This window comes from Ctenopharyngodon idella, chromosome 1, assembly GCF_019924925.1.
Source record: "Ctenopharyngodon idella isolate HZGC_01 chromosome 1, HZGC01, whole genome shotgun sequence".
Taxonomy (NCBI): Eukaryota; Metazoa; Chordata; class Actinopteri; order Cypriniformes; family Xenocyprididae; genus Ctenopharyngodon; species Ctenopharyngodon idella.
Window position 1 is genome coordinate 35,560,223 of NC_067220.1, and position 17,637 is coordinate 35,577,859.

At 37.3% G+C, this 17,637-nt stretch overlaps 2 protein-coding genes across 45 annotated transcripts; both read right to left on the reverse strand.

Annotated features, from left to right (window-relative positions):
• Positions 1-10: 10 nt before the first annotated feature.
• Positions 11-16,311, reverse strand: LOC127510977 (uncharacterized). Of its 44 annotated transcripts, none has more exons than XM_051891545.1 (60): positions 14,698-16,311; positions 14,474-14,595; positions 14,323-14,384; positions 14,068-14,168; positions 13,894-13,960; positions 13,640-13,794; positions 13,411-13,532; positions 13,260-13,321; positions 13,002-13,102; positions 12,828-12,894; positions 12,574-12,728; positions 11,279-11,400; positions 11,128-11,189; positions 10,870-10,970; positions 10,696-10,762; positions 10,442-10,596; positions 10,213-10,334; positions 10,062-10,123; positions 9,804-9,904; positions 9,630-9,696; positions 9,376-9,530; positions 9,147-9,268; positions 8,996-9,057; positions 8,738-8,838; positions 8,564-8,630; positions 8,309-8,463; positions 8,080-8,201; positions 7,929-7,990; positions 7,671-7,771; positions 7,497-7,563; positions 7,243-7,397; positions 7,014-7,135; positions 6,863-6,924; positions 6,605-6,705; positions 6,431-6,497; positions 6,177-6,331; positions 5,948-6,069; positions 5,797-5,858; positions 5,539-5,639; positions 5,365-5,431; positions 5,111-5,265; positions 4,882-5,003; positions 4,731-4,792; positions 4,473-4,573; positions 4,299-4,365; positions 4,045-4,199; positions 3,816-3,937; positions 3,665-3,726; positions 3,409-3,509; positions 3,269-3,320; positions 3,007-3,185; positions 2,656-2,777; positions 2,477-2,547; positions 2,211-2,314; positions 1,997-2,054; positions 1,713-1,894; positions 1,371-1,486; positions 1,199-1,257; positions 790-1,030; positions 11-603 (listed from the first exon to the last, which is right to left on the reverse strand). In XM_051891545.1, the coding sequence occupies exons 1-60, from the start codon at positions 16,061-16,063 to the stop codon at positions 508-510; spliced, it is 7,494 nt and encodes a 2,497-aa protein (XP_051747505.1). In that variant the 5' UTR covers positions 16,064-16,311; the 3' UTR covers positions 11-507. The 44 variants fall into 44 exon arrangements, with proteins under 44 accessions (XP_051747505.1, XP_051747524.1, XP_051747516.1 ...); XM_051891564.1 differs by lacking the exon at positions 11,279-11,400 and adding an exon at positions 12,345-12,466; XM_051891556.1 differs by lacking the exons at positions 11,128-11,189; positions 11,279-11,400 and adding exons at positions 12,194-12,255; positions 12,345-12,466.
• LOC127512083 (uncharacterized) lies at positions 16,071-17,522 on the reverse strand. The gene is made up of 2 exons (XM_051892681.1): positions 16,235-17,522; positions 16,071-16,178 (listed from the first exon to the last, which is right to left on the reverse strand). Exons 1-2 carry the CDS (start codon positions 17,342-17,344, stop codon positions 16,071-16,073), a joined length of 1,218 nt encoding a protein of 405 aa, XP_051748641.1. The 5' UTR covers positions 17,345-17,522.
• Positions 17,523-17,637: the final 115 nt, after the last annotated feature.

Sequence of the window (17,637 nt, forward strand, 5' to 3'; positions counted from 1 at the left end):
AAGACAAAAATTTGTATTGATACATCTAGTATTTTTATTAGTTATTTGCAGTTTAAAATGTTCATGCCAGTGACTTGCAGAACCTACATTTGCTTTGCATTTATAAAGTGCATGGAGTATGAATACATAAGCAACTCTAATTCAAATCTTCTTTGAATTAGTCCCTTTGTCCCTTTAAGTTAAATGTGTAATGTCAAGTAGACATGATTTGCACAAGATTATTAATTAACTGTAAACTGAATGTTATAAATATATACAAATAAATAAAAACAATACATATCATTATACACTACAGAGAAAGTATGAAGAAATCACATTTAGCATCATTTTATGGAGATTCTGTTTGTGTAGCAATACAGGCATAATAAAATAAATAATTTATAAAATAAAATAAGCATTAATATAGTACATTCATCACTACAAAGGAGTCAGTATTGAAAATCCAAAGCTTAAATTATATTTATGTTTTAACTGGTGTTCAGTCCTTTTTTTGCGCTCTAAATATCTCTAGAAGAGGCTGTTTCGAGTGGTGTACTGCACGTTGTACGACTGTCTTCTGTGCCAACGTCTTCTGATTGCTGCACAGCACCCACAGAGTAAACACTAAAGACACAAACAGACACATTGAGAGTTAAGGTCCTGGAAGGGAACACTTTACACTTTAAAACATTTTTAATCAGCTATACAATTATTTAAAAGGCAGGTCTAAGGATAAGTATAACACACCCCTGTCATGAATCACTTCACTACCAAAGCACATATTTGAAATTCAATCATCATAAAACTTACACAAAGGAGAATCCAGCAAGGTATAAGCCCGAGGACAATAGCCACAGGGACAATGATAGCCACAACCCATGCTGCATTTGTACTGTTGTTTGAGACTGTAGTGTTAATGGTGGTTGGAGCAGGTGTGGTAAAAGTGATGAAAAGTTGTCCGACCAAGCGACCAAAAAGTGTGTAACTGTTGCTGTCATTTTGTGAGAAAATATAGGTAACATTGGCGATAATTATGGAGGAAATTGAATCACTGTGGGGAGATAAAAACGCACAATGAGAAACAAAAAAGAAAATAACTAAACATTATCTTGCCATTCACCCATGCTTCAAAAACATCCCACTGGCAAAAGTAGATTTCTTAAAATCATTTAGACATTTCTGCTCAACAAATTAAAAATAGTAGTGGATCAGAACTCACTTGAAACTGGCTTGAATAATTGGCAGAGCAGCTGAGGGGTTCGATAGGATCTCGATCACCTAAAGAGTGAGCAATAAATATTAGAGAATAGCAGTTAGTGTGATTAAAATAAGGCAATTTCAAATTTAGGGATTTTGTGGAAGACCACAATATCCAAACCTCTCCAACTCACCAAATTATTTATCTTGTTTTGTATTTCTCCATAGGCTTGATCCTTTTGTGCATTATTCACGGATAAATTGATGATTTCAAATTCAAAGTCGAGAGCATAGGCAGTGTCATTAATTCCTTAAAAATATATAACAAAAATAATTAGTCGTATGTGTGGGTGGGGAAATTTCATTATCCATTCTCATGAATCATTATCCATAATTATTGATTATTTTCCTCCTAAAGAAGTCATAAAAGTTTACTACAGGTCTGCACAATGTACACTATTTGCATTCAAATGTTATATTCACAAAAAAAAAAAATAATAATAATAAATACACACAAAGAAGAGAGAAAAACTCACTCGAATAAGTGACATCCGCCTTGATCACTGGGTTACTTGGGATTACTGTTGCTCTGGTGGTTAGTTTAGTTGTGAGATTTGAGGCCAACACAGATTTAACTACCCTTAGAACGTCACTCTCACTTGGTATTGGGCCCAGTGTGACAAACACAAGGCGAATCTTAATAACCACCTTACTAATACTAAAAAAGGAAAGAAAAAAGATGATAAATCATTGGAAATGTTAACAGAAAATGAAAACAACTGGCTTTCACAAAATTACTCATTGGACTCGTTGGACTTACGGTTGTGGAGTAGCTGTGCTCGCTGTTGTCAAAGGGCTTGCTGTTGTCAAAGTGCTCTCTGTAAATGAAAATAACAAATAAAGGAGGAGAATCAGACTTTCAGTTACAGTATTTGGTCTTTTTGGTGCAAGACATAAAACATAAATGTAACATCTGACTGTCAGTTTGACCATTTAAATGATTGTTTCGGACTGTAGGTTGGATATGGTAATACCTCTGATAGCCTGGAGAAGTTGCTTGATAAAGATGCTGGGTTGTGTGATGTTACTGTTTGAGAAAACATATGTAACATTGGCCTGAATCGTGGAGGAATTGCCCCTGTTGGGAGATTAAAAATGTACAATTAGAAATGAAAGTCAATCAATTAGAAATGAAAGTTTTTTTTTAGACACCTACCCGCGTACAAAAGCTATCCAACTATCACCAAAGAAGAGTTTTTAAAAATCATTAGAACATATTTGCTCAAAATTCAGAACTTACGAGAATTCTGTGAAATCGCCTGGTTGGAACTTAATTGTAGGAGCTGATTCATTATTCAGGATCTTGTTCAGCTGAAAAGTGCAGCAAAACATTTTTTTAGATTAATTTGTTTGAGATTTATGTGGTTAAAATAATGACTTTTTGTAAAAGACCACTGTATTGAAGTGTCTCCAACTCACCAGTGTATTTATAGAGTCTTGTATTGTCAGGTAGGTTTCATTCCTGAATTCAAGTTTCTCAGACATGGATACATTGCTGATTTCAAATCCAAAGTTGAGAGCATAGGCGGTCTCATTAATTTCTTAAAAATACATAACGAAAATAATTAGTTGTGTGGTAGCATATGTGGATGGAAAAAAAAAATAAAAAAATCACTCATGAATTTTTTAAGATTATTAAATTACAGAATTGACTATTTTCCTTCAAAATCAGCAATATAAGCTTAATACAGATCTAAATGATGAACACCATTAGCATTCAAATGACATATTCACATCAAAAAGAAGCCAAACGAGGAAAGAAATACTCACTTGTATATGTGATATTCACAAAGTTCACAGGATCACTCAGGGGTTCTGTTCTGGTGGCTAGTTTAGTCGCGAGACGTGAGTACAGCAGATTGTTGGCCACCTGAACAATCTCATTTTCGTTTGGTAGGGGACCAAGTGTGACAAACACAATGCGAATGAATATAATCACTCTGCCAATCCTACAAAGATGATAAATAATACACATTAAAACAGGAAATGAAAAAGAAAATTTTAAAGATCAGACTGGAATCATTGCTCTTACAAAGTCGGTGGAGAAGTTGTGATTGTTGTCAGAGGGCTGGCTGTTGTTAAGTCTGTAAAATAAAGTAATCATTAGAGGAGGAGACTTACAGTTACAGTATTTGGTGTATGTGGAGCAATTCATTGTCAGTTTTGACAAACCTGTCGGTAAACGAAGCTCATTTAGGAAGCTGAATGGTTGTATGGCATCTCCATCCTGGAAGGTGTATCCCATACTGCCATCAATCTGGTTTGAAGAGCTCCTGTGGGAAAACAGAAGATATCTGTTGGGGACATCGATTCATATGTGCAATTTTTGGGGAACATTTTGAAGAAAATGCAAATATTTTATATATATTGCTTTAAAAAGATAATGTGTGAGAACATATGATATACAGTAAGTCAGTTTGCATCTTACGTGAAGTTGGATGATTTGGGTTGTAATGTTGTATTGCCAGGTTCATTCAGAAGAGTGTTCAGCTGCAGGTGAAAATCAAATCTTTCATTAAACTCTGAAGAAGGTTTATATCGTATTCAGACTGCTGTATTTCTTAATGATGAATGTTTACCGCATTATTGACAACATCCTGCACTTTCGTGTAGGTGTTGTTTCTGAGCTCAGGGACTTCAGGCATGCTGATGTTACTCAGACTAAACGTAATGACCACAGCATAGGAGGTTTCGGAAATCTCTGTTTGGAGACAAATGTTAAGTTTTTATTTGGTTAAACTTCCCATTCATAACTATTTTACTCGTTTCCATTTCAAAAGCTTTTCAACCTTATAGGATAAAACTTACTCTGATATGTGACATTCACCACCTTCACTGAATCGTTGAGCTGTGACTCTTTGCGTTGCCGGAGAGTGTTGATAGCACTGAGGACCAGAGCTTCACTGGGGACTGGAGATGAAGAGTTGAACAGCAGCTTGCTTGTGACCACTGCTGAACCAGATCTGTAAAGAGCACAGCATTTGTTTATTATATTTCACATTTTTATAATAAAATTACCTACGATTGATTGTGAGCTCTGAAAATAGAAAATCAGCTCTTACATTAGGTTTGGAGAAGTCACAGAGGAACCGGTTGTTGAATCTGGAAACACTGTTGTAGTGGTCAGTTCTACAATCAAATATAAAAAGAAAAAAATGAGTCTTTTGTGATTTACAGCAAAAGTCATTTTAACTTTTAGAATTTAGAATAGCCACAGATCATCATTGTCGACATACGCAATTGTAAACGAAGCTCATTTAGGAAGCTGACTGGTTGTATGGCATCTCCATCCTGGAAGTTGTATCCCATACTGCCATCAATCTGGTTTGAAGTGCTCCTGTGGGAAAATCAGAAGACATTGTTTAAGGACTTCAATCCATATTTCTAAACAATTTACGAAAATTGGCAAGAAAAAGTATTTTTACTTTGGATTGCTTTAATAAGCTAAAATGTGCATGGACAAAATGAAGATTGCAAAGTGTGTTTAATCTTACGTGAAGTTGGACGATTTGGGTTGTAATGTTGTATTGCCAGGTTCATTCAGAAGAGTGTTTAGCTGCAGGTGAAAATCAAATCTTTCATTAAACTCTGAAGAAGGTTTACATAGTATTCAGACTGCTGTATTTCTTAATGATGAATGTTTACCGCATTATTGACAACATCCTGCACTTTCGTGTAGGTGTTGTTTCTGAGCTCAGGGACTTCAGGCATGCTGATGTTACTCAGACTAAACGTAATGACCACAGCATAGGAGGTTTCGGAAATCTCTGTTTGGAGACAAATGTTAAGTTTTTATTTGGTTAAACTTCCCATTCATAACTATTTTACTCGTTTCCATTTCAAAAGCTTTTCAACCTTATAGGATAAAACTTACTCTGATATGTGACATTCACCACCTTCACTGAATCGTTGAGCTGTGACTCTTTGCGTTGCCGGAGAGTGTTGATAGCACTGAGGACCAGAGCTTCACTGGGGACTGGAGATGAAGAGTTGAACAGCAGCTTGCTTGTGACCACTGCTGAACCAGATCTGTAAAGAGCACAGCATTTGTTTATTATATTTCACATTTTTATAATAAAATTACCTACGATTGATTGTGAGCTCTGAAAATAGAAAATCAGCTCTTACATTAGGTTTGGAGAAGTCACAGAGGAACCGGTTGTTGAATCTGGAAACACTGTTGTAGTGGTCAGTTCTACAATCAAATATAAAAAGAAAAAAATGAGTCTTTTGTGATTTACAGCAAAAGTCATTTTAACTTTTAGAATTTAGAATAGCCACAGATCATCATTGTCGACATACGCAATTGTAAACGAAGCTCATTTAGGAAGCTGACTGGTTGTATGGCATCTCCATCCTGGAAGTTGTATCCCATACTGCCATCAATCTGGTTTGAAGTGCTCCTGTGGGAAAATCAGAAGACATTGTTTATGGACTTCAATCCATATTTCTAAACAATTTACGAAAATTGGCAAGAAAAAGTATTTTTATTTTGGATTGCTTTAATAAGCTAAAATGTGCATGGACAAAATGAAGATTGCAAAGTGTGTTTAATCTTACGTGAAGTTGGACGATTTGGGTTGTAATGTTGTATTGCCAGGTTCATTCAGAAGAGTGTTTAGCTGCAGGTGAAAATCAAATCTTTCATTAAACTCTGAAGAAGGTTTACATAGTATTCAGACTGCTGTATTTCTTAATGATGAATGTTTACCGCATTATTGACAACATCCTGCACTTTCGTGTAGGTGTTGTTTCTGAGCTCAGGGACTTCAGGCATGCTGATGTTACTCAGACTAAACGTAATGACCACAGCATAGGAGGTTTCGGAAATCTCTGTTTGGAGACAAATGTTAAGTTTTTATTTGGTTAAACTTCCCATTCATAACTATTTTACTCGTTTCCATTTCAAAAGCTTTTCAACCTTATAGGATAAAACTTACTCTGATATGTGACATTCACCACCTTCACTGAATCGTTGAGCTGTGACTCTTTGCGTTGCCGGAGAGTGTTGATAGCACTGAGGACCAGAGCTTCACTGGGGACTGGAGATGAAGAGTTGAACAGCAGCTTGCTTGTGACCACTGCTGAACCAGATCTGTAAAGAGCACAGCATTTGTTTATTATATTTCACATTTTTATAATAAAATTACCTACGATTGATTGTGAGCTCTGAAAATAGAAAATCAGCTCTTACATTAGGTTTGGAGAAGTCACAGAGGAACCGGTTGTTGAATCTGGAAACACTGTTGTAGTGGTCAGTTCTACAATCAAATATAAAAAGAAAAAAATGAGTCTTTTGTGATTTACAGCAAAAGTCATTTTAACTTTTAGAATTTAGAATAGCCACAGATCATCATTGTCGACATACGCAATTGTAAACGAAGCTCATTTAGGAAGCTGACTGGTTGTATGGCATCTCCATCCTGGAAGTTGTATCCCATACTGCCATCAATCTGGTTTGAAGTGCTCCTGTGGGAAAATCAGAAGACATTGTTTAAGGACTTCAATCCATATTTCTAAACAATTTACGAAAATTGGCAAGAAAAAGTATTTTTACTTTGGATTGCTTTAATAAGCTAAAATGTGCATGGACAAAATGAAGATTGCAAAGTGTGTTTAATCTTACGTGAAGTTGGACGATTTGGGTTGTAATGTTGTATTGCCAGGTTCATTCAGAAGAGTGTTTAGCTGCAGGTGAAAATCAAATCTTTCATTAAACTCTGAAGAAGGTTTACATAGTATTCAGACTGCTGTATTTCTTAATGATGAATGTTTACCGCATTATTGACAACATCCTGCACTTTCGTGTAGGTGTTGTTTCTGAGCTCAGGGACTTCAGGCATGCTGATGTTACTCAGACTAAACGTAATGACCACAGCATAGGAGGTTTCGGAAATCTCTGTTTGGAGACAAATGTTAAGTTTTTATTTGGTTAAACTTCCCATTCATAACTATTTTACTCGTTTCCATTTCAAAAGCTTTTCAACCTTATAGGATAAAACTTACTCTGATATGTGACATTCACCACCTTCACTGAATCGTTGAGCTGTGACTCTTTGCGTTGCCGGAGAGTGTTGATAGCACTGAGGACCAGAGCTTCACTGGGGACTGGAGATGAAGAGTTGAACAGCAGCTTGCTTGTGACCACTGCTGAACCAGATCTGTAAAGAGCACAGCATTTGTTTATTATATTTCACATTTTTATAATAAAATTACCTACGATTGATTGTGAGCTCTGAAAATAGAAAATCAGCTCTTACATTAGGTTTGGAGAAGTCACAGAGGAACCGGTTGTTGAATCTGGAAACACTGTTGTAGTGGTCAGTTCTACAATCAAATATAAAAAGAAAAAAATGAGTCTTTTGTGATTTACAGCAAAAGTCATTTTAACTTTTAGAATTTAGAATAGCCACAGATCATCATTGTCGACATACGCAATTGTAAACGAAGCTCATTTAGGAAGCTGACTGGTTGTATGGCATCTCCATCCTGGAAGTTGTATCCCATACTGCCATCAATCTGGTTTGAAGTGCTCCTGTGGGAAAATCAGAAGACATTGTTTAAGGACTTCAATCCATATTTCTAAACAATTTACGAAAATTGGCAAGAAAAAGTATTTTTACTTTGGATTGCTTTAATAAGCTAAAATGTGCATGGACAAAATGAAGATTGCAAAGTGTGTTTAATCTTACGTGAAGTTGGACGATTTGGGTTGTAATGTTGTATTGCCAGGTTCATTCAGAAGAGTGTTTAGCTGCAGGTGAAAATCAAATCTTTCATTAAACTCTGAAGAAGGTTTACATAGTATTCAGACTGCTGTATTTCTTAATGATGAATGTTTACCGCATTATTGACAACATCCTGCACTTTCGTGTAGGTGTTGTTTCTGAGCTCAGGGACTTCAGGCATGCTGATGTTACTCAGACTAAACGTAATGACCACAGCATAGGAGGTTTCGGAAATCTCTGTTTGGAGACAAATGTTAAGTTTTTATTTGGTTAAACTTCCCATTCATAACTATTTTACTCGTTTCCATTTCAAAAGCTTTTCAACCTTATAGGATAAAACTTACTCTGATATGTGACATTCACCACCTTCACTGAATCGTTGAGCTGTGACTCTTTGCGTTGCCGGAGAGTGTTGATAGCACTGAGGACCAGAGCTTCACTGGGGACTGGAGATGAAGAGTTGAACAGCAGCTTGCTTGTGACCACTGCTGAACCAGATCTGTAAAGAGCACAGCATTTGTTTATTATATTTCACATTTTTTATAATAAAATTACCTACGATTGATTGTGAGCTCTGAAAATAGAAAATCAGCTCTTACATTAGGTTTGGAGAAGTCACAGAGGAACCGGTTGTTGAATCTGGAAACACTGTTGTAGTGGTCAGTTCTACAATCAAATATAAAAAGAAAAAAATGAGTCTTTTGTGATTTACAGCAAAAGTCATTTTAACTTTTAGAATTTAGAATAGCCACAGATCATCATTGTCGACATACGCAATTGTAAACGAAGCTCATTTAGGAAGCTGACTGGTTGTATGGCATCTCCATCCTGGAAGTTGTATCCCATACTGCCATCAATCTGGTTTGAAGTGCTCCTGTGGGAAAATCAGAAGACATTGTTTATGGACTTCAATCCATATTTCTAAACAATTTACGAAAATTGGCAAGAAAAAGTATTTTTATTTTGGATTGCTTTAATAAGCTAAAATGTGCATGGACAAAATGAAGATTGCAAAGTGTGTTTAATCTTACGTGAAGTTGGACGATTTGGGTTGTAATGTTGTATTGCCAGGTTCATTCAGAAGAGTGTTTAGCTGCAGGTGAAAATCAAATCTTTCATTAAACTCTGAAGAAGGTTTACATAGTATTCAGACTGCTGTATTTCTTAATGATGAATGTTTACCGCATTATTGACAACATCCTGCACTTTCGTGTAGGTGTTGTTTCTGAGCTCAGGGACTTCAGGCATGCTGATGTTACTCAGACTAAACGTAATGACCACAGCATAGGAGGTTTCGGAAATCTCTGTTTGGAGACAAATGTTAAGTTTTTATTTGGTTAAACTTCCCATTCATAACTATTTTACTCGTTTCCATTTCAAAAGCTTTTCAACCTTATAGGATAAAACTTACTCTGATATGTGACATTCACCACCTTCACTGAATCGTTGAGCTGTGACTCTTTGCGTTGCCGGAGAGTGTTGATAGCACTGAGGACCAGAGCTTCACTGGGGACTGGAGATGAAGAGTTGAACAGCAGCTTGCTTGTGACCACTGCTGAACCAGATCTGTAAAGAGCACAGCATTTGTTTATTATATTTCACATTTTTATAATAAAATTACCTACGATTGATTGTGAGCTCTGAAAATAGAAAATCAGCTCTTACATTAGGTTTGGAGAAGTCACAGAGGAACCGGTTGTTGAATCTGGAAACACTGTTGTAGTGGTCAGTTCTACAATCAAATATAAAAAGAAAAAAATGAGTCTTTTGTGATTTACAGCAAAAGTCATTTTAACTTTTAGAATTTAGAATAGCCACAGATCATCATTGTCGACATACGCAATTGTAAACGAAGCTCATTTAGGAAGCTGACTGGTTGTATGGCATCTCCATCCTGGAAGTTGTATCCCATACTGCCATCAATCTGGTTTGAAGTGCTCCTGTGGGAAAATCAGAAGACATTGTTTAAGGACTTCAATCCATATTTCTAAACAATTTACGAAAATTGGCAAGAAAAAGTATTTTTACTTTGGATTGCTTTAATAAGCTAAAATGTGCATGGACAAAATGAAGATTGCAAAGTGTGTTTAATCTTACGTGAAGTTGGACGATTTGGGTTGTAATGTTGTATTGCCAGGTTCATTCAGAAGAGTGTTTAGCTGCAGGTGAAAATCAAATCTTTCATTAAACTCTGAAGAAGGTTTACATAGTATTCAGACTGCTGTATTTCTTAATGATGAATGTTTACCGCATTATTGACAACATCCTGCACTTTCGTGTAGGTGTTGTTTCTGAGCTCAGGGACTTCAGGCATGCTGATGTTACTCAGACTAAACGTAATGACCACAGCATAGGAGGTTTCGGAAATCTCTGTTTGGAGACAAATGTTAAGTTTTTATTTGGTTAAACTTCCCATTCATAACTATTTTACTCGTTTCCATTTCAAAAGCTTTTCAACCTTATAGGATAAAACTTACTCTGATATGTGACATTCACCACCTTCACTGAATCGTTGAGCTGTGACTCTTTGCGTTGCCGGAGAGTGTTGATAGCACTGAGGACCAGAGCTTCACTGGGGACTGGAGATGAAGAGTTGAACAGCAGCTTGCTTGTGACCACTGCTGAACCAGATCTGTAAAGAGCACAGCATTTGTTTATTATATTTCACATTTTTATAATAAAATTACCTACGATTGATTGTGAGCTCTGAAAATAGAAAATCAGCTCTTACATTAGGTTTGGAGAAGTCACAGAGGAACCGGTTGTTGAATCTGGAAACACTGTTGTAGTGGTCAGTTCTACAATCAAATATAAAAAGAAAAAAATGAGTCTTTTGTGATTTACAGCAAAAGTCATTTTAACTTTTAGAATTTAGAATAGCCACAGATCATCATTGTCGACATACGCAATTGTAAACGAAGCTCATTTAGGAAGCTGACTGGTTGTATGGCATCTCCATCCTGGAAGTTGTATCCCATACTGCCATCAATCTGGTTTGAAGTGCTCCTGTGGGAAAATCAGAAGACATTGTTTATGGACTTCAATCCATATTTCTAAACAATTTACGAAAATTGGCAAGAAAAAGTATTTTTATTTTGGATTGCTTTAATAAGCTAAAATGTGCATGGACAAAATGAAGATTGCAAAGTGTGTTTAATCTTACGTGAAGTTGGACGATTTGGGTTGTAATGTTGTATTGCCAGGTTCATTCAGAAGAGTGTTTAGCTGCAGGTGAAAATCAAATCTTTCATTAAACTCTGAAGAAGGTTTACATAGTATTCAGACTGCTGTATTTCTTAATGATGAATGTTTACCGCATTATTGACAACATCCTGCACTTTCGTGTAGGTGTTGTTTCTGAGCTCAGGGACTTCAGGCATGCTGATGTTACTCAGACTAAACGTAATGACCACAGCATAGGAGGTTTCGGAAATCTCTGTTTGGAGACAAATGTTACGTTTTTATTTGGTTAAACTTGCCATTCATAACTGTTTTACTCGTTTCCATTTCAAAAGCTTTTCAACCTTATAGGATAAAACTTACTCTGATATGTGACATTCACCACCTTCACTGAATCGTTGAGCTGTGACTCTTTGCGTCGCCGGAGAGTGTTGATAGCACTGAGGACCAGAGCTTCACTGGGGACTGGAGATGAAGAGTTGAACAGCAGCTTGCTTGTGACCACTGCTGAACCAGATCTGTAAAGAGCACAGCATTTGTTTATTATATTTCACATTTTTATAATAAAATTACCTATGATTGATTGTGAGCTCTCAAAATAGAAAATCAGCTCTTACATTAGGTTTGGAGAAGTCACAGAGGAACCGGTTGTTGATTCTGGAAACACTGTTGTAGTGGTCAGTTCTACAATCAAATGTAAAAAGAAAAAAATGAGTCTTTTGTGATTTACAGCAAAAGTCATTTTAACTTTTAGAATTTAGAATAGCCACAGATCATCATTGTCGACATACGCAATTGTAAACGAAGCTCATTTAGGAAGCTGACTGGTTGTATGGCATCTCCATCCTGGAAGTTGTATCCCATACTGCCATCAATCTGGTTTGAAGTGCTCCTGTGGGAAAATCAGAAGACATTGTTTAAGGACTTCAATCCATATTTCTAAACAATTTACGAAAATTGGCAAGAAAAAGTATTTTTACTTTGGATTGCTTTAATAAGCTAAAATGTGCATGGACAAAATGAAGATTGCAAAGTGTGTTTAATCTTACGTGAAGTTGGACGATTTGGGTTGTAATGTTGTATTGCCAGGTTCATTCAGAAGAGTGTTTAGCTGCAGGTGAAAATCAAATCTTTCATTAAACTCTGAAGAAGGTTTACATAGTATTCAGACTGCTGTATTTCTTAATGATGAATGTTTACCGCATTATTGACAACATCCTGCACTTTCGTGTAGGTGTTGTTTCTGAGCTCAGGGACTTCAGGCATGCTGATGTTACTCAGACTAAACGTAATGACCACAGCATAGGAGGTTTCGGAAATCTCTGTTTGGAGACAAATGTTAAGTTTTTATTTGGTTAAACTTCCCATTCATAACTATTTTACTCGTTTCCATTTCAAAAGCTTTTCAACCTTATAGGATAAAACTTACTCTGATATGTGACATTCACCACCTTCACTGAATCGTTGAGCTGTGACTCTTTGCGTTGCCGGAGAGTGTTGATAGCACTGAGGACCAGAGCTTCACTGGGGACTGGAGATGAAGAGTTGAACAGCAGCTTGCTTGTGACCACTGCTGAACCAGATCTGTAAAGAGCACAGCATTTGTTTATTATATTTCACATTTTTATAATAAAATTACCTACGATTGATTGTGAGCTCTGAAAATAGAAAATCAGCTCTTACATTAGGTTTGGAGAAGTCACAGAGGAACCGGTTGTTGAATCTGGAAACACTGTTGTAGTGGTCAGTTCTACAATCAAATATAAAAAGAAAAAAATGAGTCTTTTGTGATTTACAGCAAAAGTCATTTTAACTTTTAGAATTTAGAATAGCCACAGATCATCATTGTCGACATACGCAATTGTAAACGAAGCTCATTTAGGAAGCTGACTGGTTGTATGGCATCTCCATCCTGGAAGTTGTATCCCATACTGCCATCAATCTGGTTTGAAGTGCTCCTGTGGGAAAATCAGAAGACATTGTTTAAGGACTTCAATCCATATTTCTAAACAATTTACGAAAATTGGCAAGAAAAAGTATTTTTACTTTGGATTGCTTTAATAAGCTAAAATGTGCATGGACAAAATGAAGATTGCAAAGTGTGTTTAATCTTACGTGAAGTTGGACGATTTGGGTTGTAATGTTGTATTGCCAGGTTCATTCAGAAGAGTGTTTAGCTGCAGGTGAAAATCAAATCTTTCATTAAACTCTGAAGAAGGTTTACATAGTATTCAGACTGCTGTATTTCTTAATGATGAATGTTTACCGCATTATTGACAACATCCTGCACTTTCGTGTAGGTGTTGTTTCTGAGCTCAGGGACTTCAGGCATGCTGATGTTACTCAGACTAAACGTAATGACCACAGCATAGGAGGTTTCGGAAATCTCTGTTTGGAGACAAATGTTAAGTTTTTATTTGGTTAAACTTCCCATTCATAACTATTTTACTCGTTTCCATTTCAAAAGCTTTTCAACCTTATAGGATAAAACTTACTCTGATATGTGACATTCACCACCTTCACTGAATCGTTGAGCTGTGACTCTTTGCGTTGCCGGAGAGTGTTGATAGCACTGAGGACCAGAGCTTCACTGGGGACTGGAGATGAAGAGTTGAACAGCAGCTTGCTTGTGACCACTGCTGAACCAGATCTGTAAAGAGCACAGCATTTGTTTATTATATTTCACATTTTTATAATAAAATTACCTACGATTGATTGTGAGCTCTGAAAATAGAAAATCAGCTCTTACATTAGGTTTGGAGAAGTCACAGAGGAACCGGTTGTTGAATCTGGAAACACTGTTGTAGTCGTCAGTTCTACAATCAAATATAAAAAGAAAAAAATGAGTCTTTTGTGATTTACAGCAAAAGTCATTTTAACTTTTAGAATTTAGAATAGCCACAGATCATCATTGTCGACATACGCAATTGTAAACGAAGCTCATTTAGGAAGCTGACTGGTTGTATGGCATCTCCATCCTGGAAGTTGTATCCCATACTGCCATCAATCTGGTTTAATGTGCTCCTGTGGGAACATCAGAAGACATTAAGGACTTCAATCCATAATTCAAAACAATTTATAAAAATTGCCAAGAAAAAGTATTTTTATTTTGGATTGCTTTAATAAGCTAAAATGTGCATGGACAAAATGAAGATTGCAAATTCAGTTTGCAACTTACGTGAAGTTGGACGATGTAGGTTGTAATGTTGCATTGCCAGGTTCATTCAGAAGAGTGTTCAGCTGCAGGTGAAAATCAAATTATTCATCAAACTGCAAAAAAGCTTAGTATTGAATGTAACTGCTTAATTCAGTTCATTCTGAATGCTCACCGCATTATTGACAACATTCTGCACTTGCATATAGGTGTTGTTTCTGAACTTAGGGTCCTCTGGCATGCTGACATTACTTAGATCACATTTAAAGATGACAGCATAGGAGGTTTCTGAAATTTCTGTTGTTAAAGAAACACATTTTTATTCAAAGTTTGACATGCAGCACTGTTTGAAATGTATGCATTTTTAAATACTTTTCCATTCAAAATGTTGAAACTTACTCTGATAGGTAACATTCACAATCTTAAGAGATTCATTGAGTTGTGACTCTCTAGATTTAAGGAGAGAGTTGATAGCACCCAGGACAAGAGCTTCATTGGGCAAGGATGACAAGGATGAGAATACCAGTTTGGTTGTGACTATTGCTGCACCGGTCACATTAGTTGAAGATGTGGATGTGGTTGCTGGATTCTGGATTTCTAGACCTGGTATTGTCACTGGAACCACTATTGGAATTTCTACTGTATTTGTGAGACCTGTAATAATTCCAGTTATAGTTGTTGATGCAGTTGTAGTTTCTGAATTCACAGTTGTTGGACCTGAAGTTGTTTTGGTTGAAAGTGTCAGTGTGCCTGGAGCAGGAGATGTGCTGGCAAAAGCTACAGTTGTGCTTAACAGACCTCCTGTAGTTGCTTGAAATGTAGTTGTTGTTTGAGTTGCAGTTGTGCTTGGAACTGTAGTTGAGATATCAGCTGGAACTGTAGTGGTGTAAAGAGCAGTCTCGGTTGTCATGGATGCAGTTGGCGTTCTTGGAGGTTCAGTTGTTTTTGTTGGAGTTGAAGTTGGGGATAGAGTTACTTGTGTTGTGGAGATAGGCATAATTGTTACAGAAATAGTTATGTTTTCTGGAGACACAGTTGTGATTATTGGAGGTGCAGTTGTTGTAGTAAGTGCTGTTTGGCTTAGAGCTGGAGCTGTATTGGTAAAAGCAATAGTTGTGCTTGATAGAGGTGCAGTTGTTATTTGGAATGCAGTTGTTATTGCTGCTGTAGGTATGCTTGTGCTTTGAGCTGAAGCTGAGGTTTGAGCTTGAGTTTCAGTGGTGGGACTGTTATTTGTTGTTGTTGCTAATGTTGATGTAGCTGGAGATACAGTTAGAGTTGAAGTTGTTGTGGTTTGAGTTGTTGTACTTGGAGCTTCAGATGAGGTTGCAGCTGATGCAGTAGTGGAAGGTACCAATGTGGTAGGTGAGGTTGTTGTTGCATGTGCAGTTGTACTTTCTGAAGTTGTAAATGTTGTTGGAGCAGCAGCAGTTGTGGTTACAGCTGTTGATGTGGCTTCAAGTGCCACTGTGAATAGAGCTGGTGTTTCCCCTGGAATTTCAGATGAGGTTGCAGCTGATGTTGTTGCTGTGGTTATTGGAGACATAACTGTTGTTGTGCTTGGACCTTTTGTTGTTGTACTTGCAGCTTCAGATGAAGTTCGATCTGATGTAGTAGTGGAAGGAATCATTGTGGTGGTGGAAGCTGTAGTTGTGGTTGTTGCAAGTGAAGTTGCACTTTCTGAATTTGTAGAAATTGTTGTTGAAGCAACAGCTGTAGTATCTGTATTTGTAGGAGCTTCAGAAGTTGAGGTTGCAAGTGGCATTGTGGTTTCAGCTGTTGCTGTACTTGGAGCTTTCGATGAGGTTGGAGCTGATGTTGTAGTAGTGGGAGATGAAGTTATGGTTGTTGAAGTTGTAGCTGTAGTTTCTGCTGTTGTACTTTCTGAAGTTGTAGGCACCAGTGTTGAAGTAAGAGGTGTTGTTTCTGTACTGACAACTGTGGTTGTGGGAGCTTGAGTTGTTGTGAGGTCAAGAGATGTTGTGGGTTCAGCTGTAGTTGTGGTTGTAGGAGGTGCAGTTGAGGTTTCTGAAGTTGTAGAAATTGTTGTTGAAATAACAGTTGAGGTTTCTGGACTAACATTTGTGGTTGTGACAGTTTCAGTAGTTGTGGTTACAAGAGGCACTGTGGTCTGCGCTGTAATACTTTGAGCTTCAGAGGACGTTGGAGCTAATGTAGTAGTTGAAAGATCAGTAGGGGTTGTGGATGCTGCATTTGTTGTTTCAATTGCAGTTGTTGTTTCTGAAGTTGTAGAAATTGTTGTCGAAGCAAGTGTTGTGGTTTCTGAAGTTACAACTGTTGCTGCAGCTGGAGATTCAGATGAAGTTGGAGCTGATGTTGTAGTAGTGGGAGATGAAGTTGTAGTTGTTGAAGCTGTAACTGTAGTTTCTGCTGTTGTACTTTCTGAAGTTGTAGGCACCACTGTTGAAGTAACAGGTGTTGTTTCAGTACTAACAACTGTGGTTGTGGGAGCTTGAGTTGTTGTGAGGTCAAGAGATGTTGTGGGTTCAGCTGTAGTTGTGGTCGTAGGAGGTGCAGTTGAAGTTTCTGAAGTTGTAGAAATTGTTGTTGAAAGAACAGTTGAGGTTTCTGGACTAACATTTGTGGTTGTGACAGTTTCAGTAGTTGTGGTTAGAAGAGGCACTGTGGTCTGCGCTGTTGTACTTTGAGCTTCAGAGGACGTTGGAGCTAATGTAGTAGTTGAAAGATCAGTAGGGGTTGTGGATGCTGCATTTGTTGTTTCAGTTGCAATTGTTGTTTCTGAAATTGTAGGCATTGTTGTCGAAGCAAGTCTTGTTGTCGAAGCAAGTGTTGTTGTTTCTGAAGTTATAACTGTTGTTGCAGTTGGAGATTCAGATGAAGTTGGAGCTGATGTTGCAGTAGTGGGAGATGAAGTTGTGGTTGTTGAAGCTGTAGCTGTAGTTTCTGCTGTTGTACTTTCTGAAGTTGTAGGCACCACTGTTGAAGTAACATGTGTTGTTTCAGTACTGACAACTGTGGTTGTGGGAGCTTGAGTTGTTGTGAGTTCAGCTGTAGTTGTGGTCATGGGAGGTGCAGTTGAAGTTTCTAAAGTTGTAGAAATTGTTGTTGAAAGAACAGTTGAGGTTTCTGGACTAACATTTGTGGTTGTGACAGCTTCAGTAGTTGTGGTTACAAGAGGCACTGTGGTCTGCGCTGTTGTACTTTGAGCTTCAGAGGACGTTGGAGCTAATGTAGTAGTGGAAGGTTCATTTGGGGTTGTGGATGCTGCATTTGTTGTTGTTTTAATTGCAGTTGTTGTTTCTGAAGATGTAGAAATTGTTGTCGAAGCAAGTGTTGTGGTTTCTGAAGTTACAACTG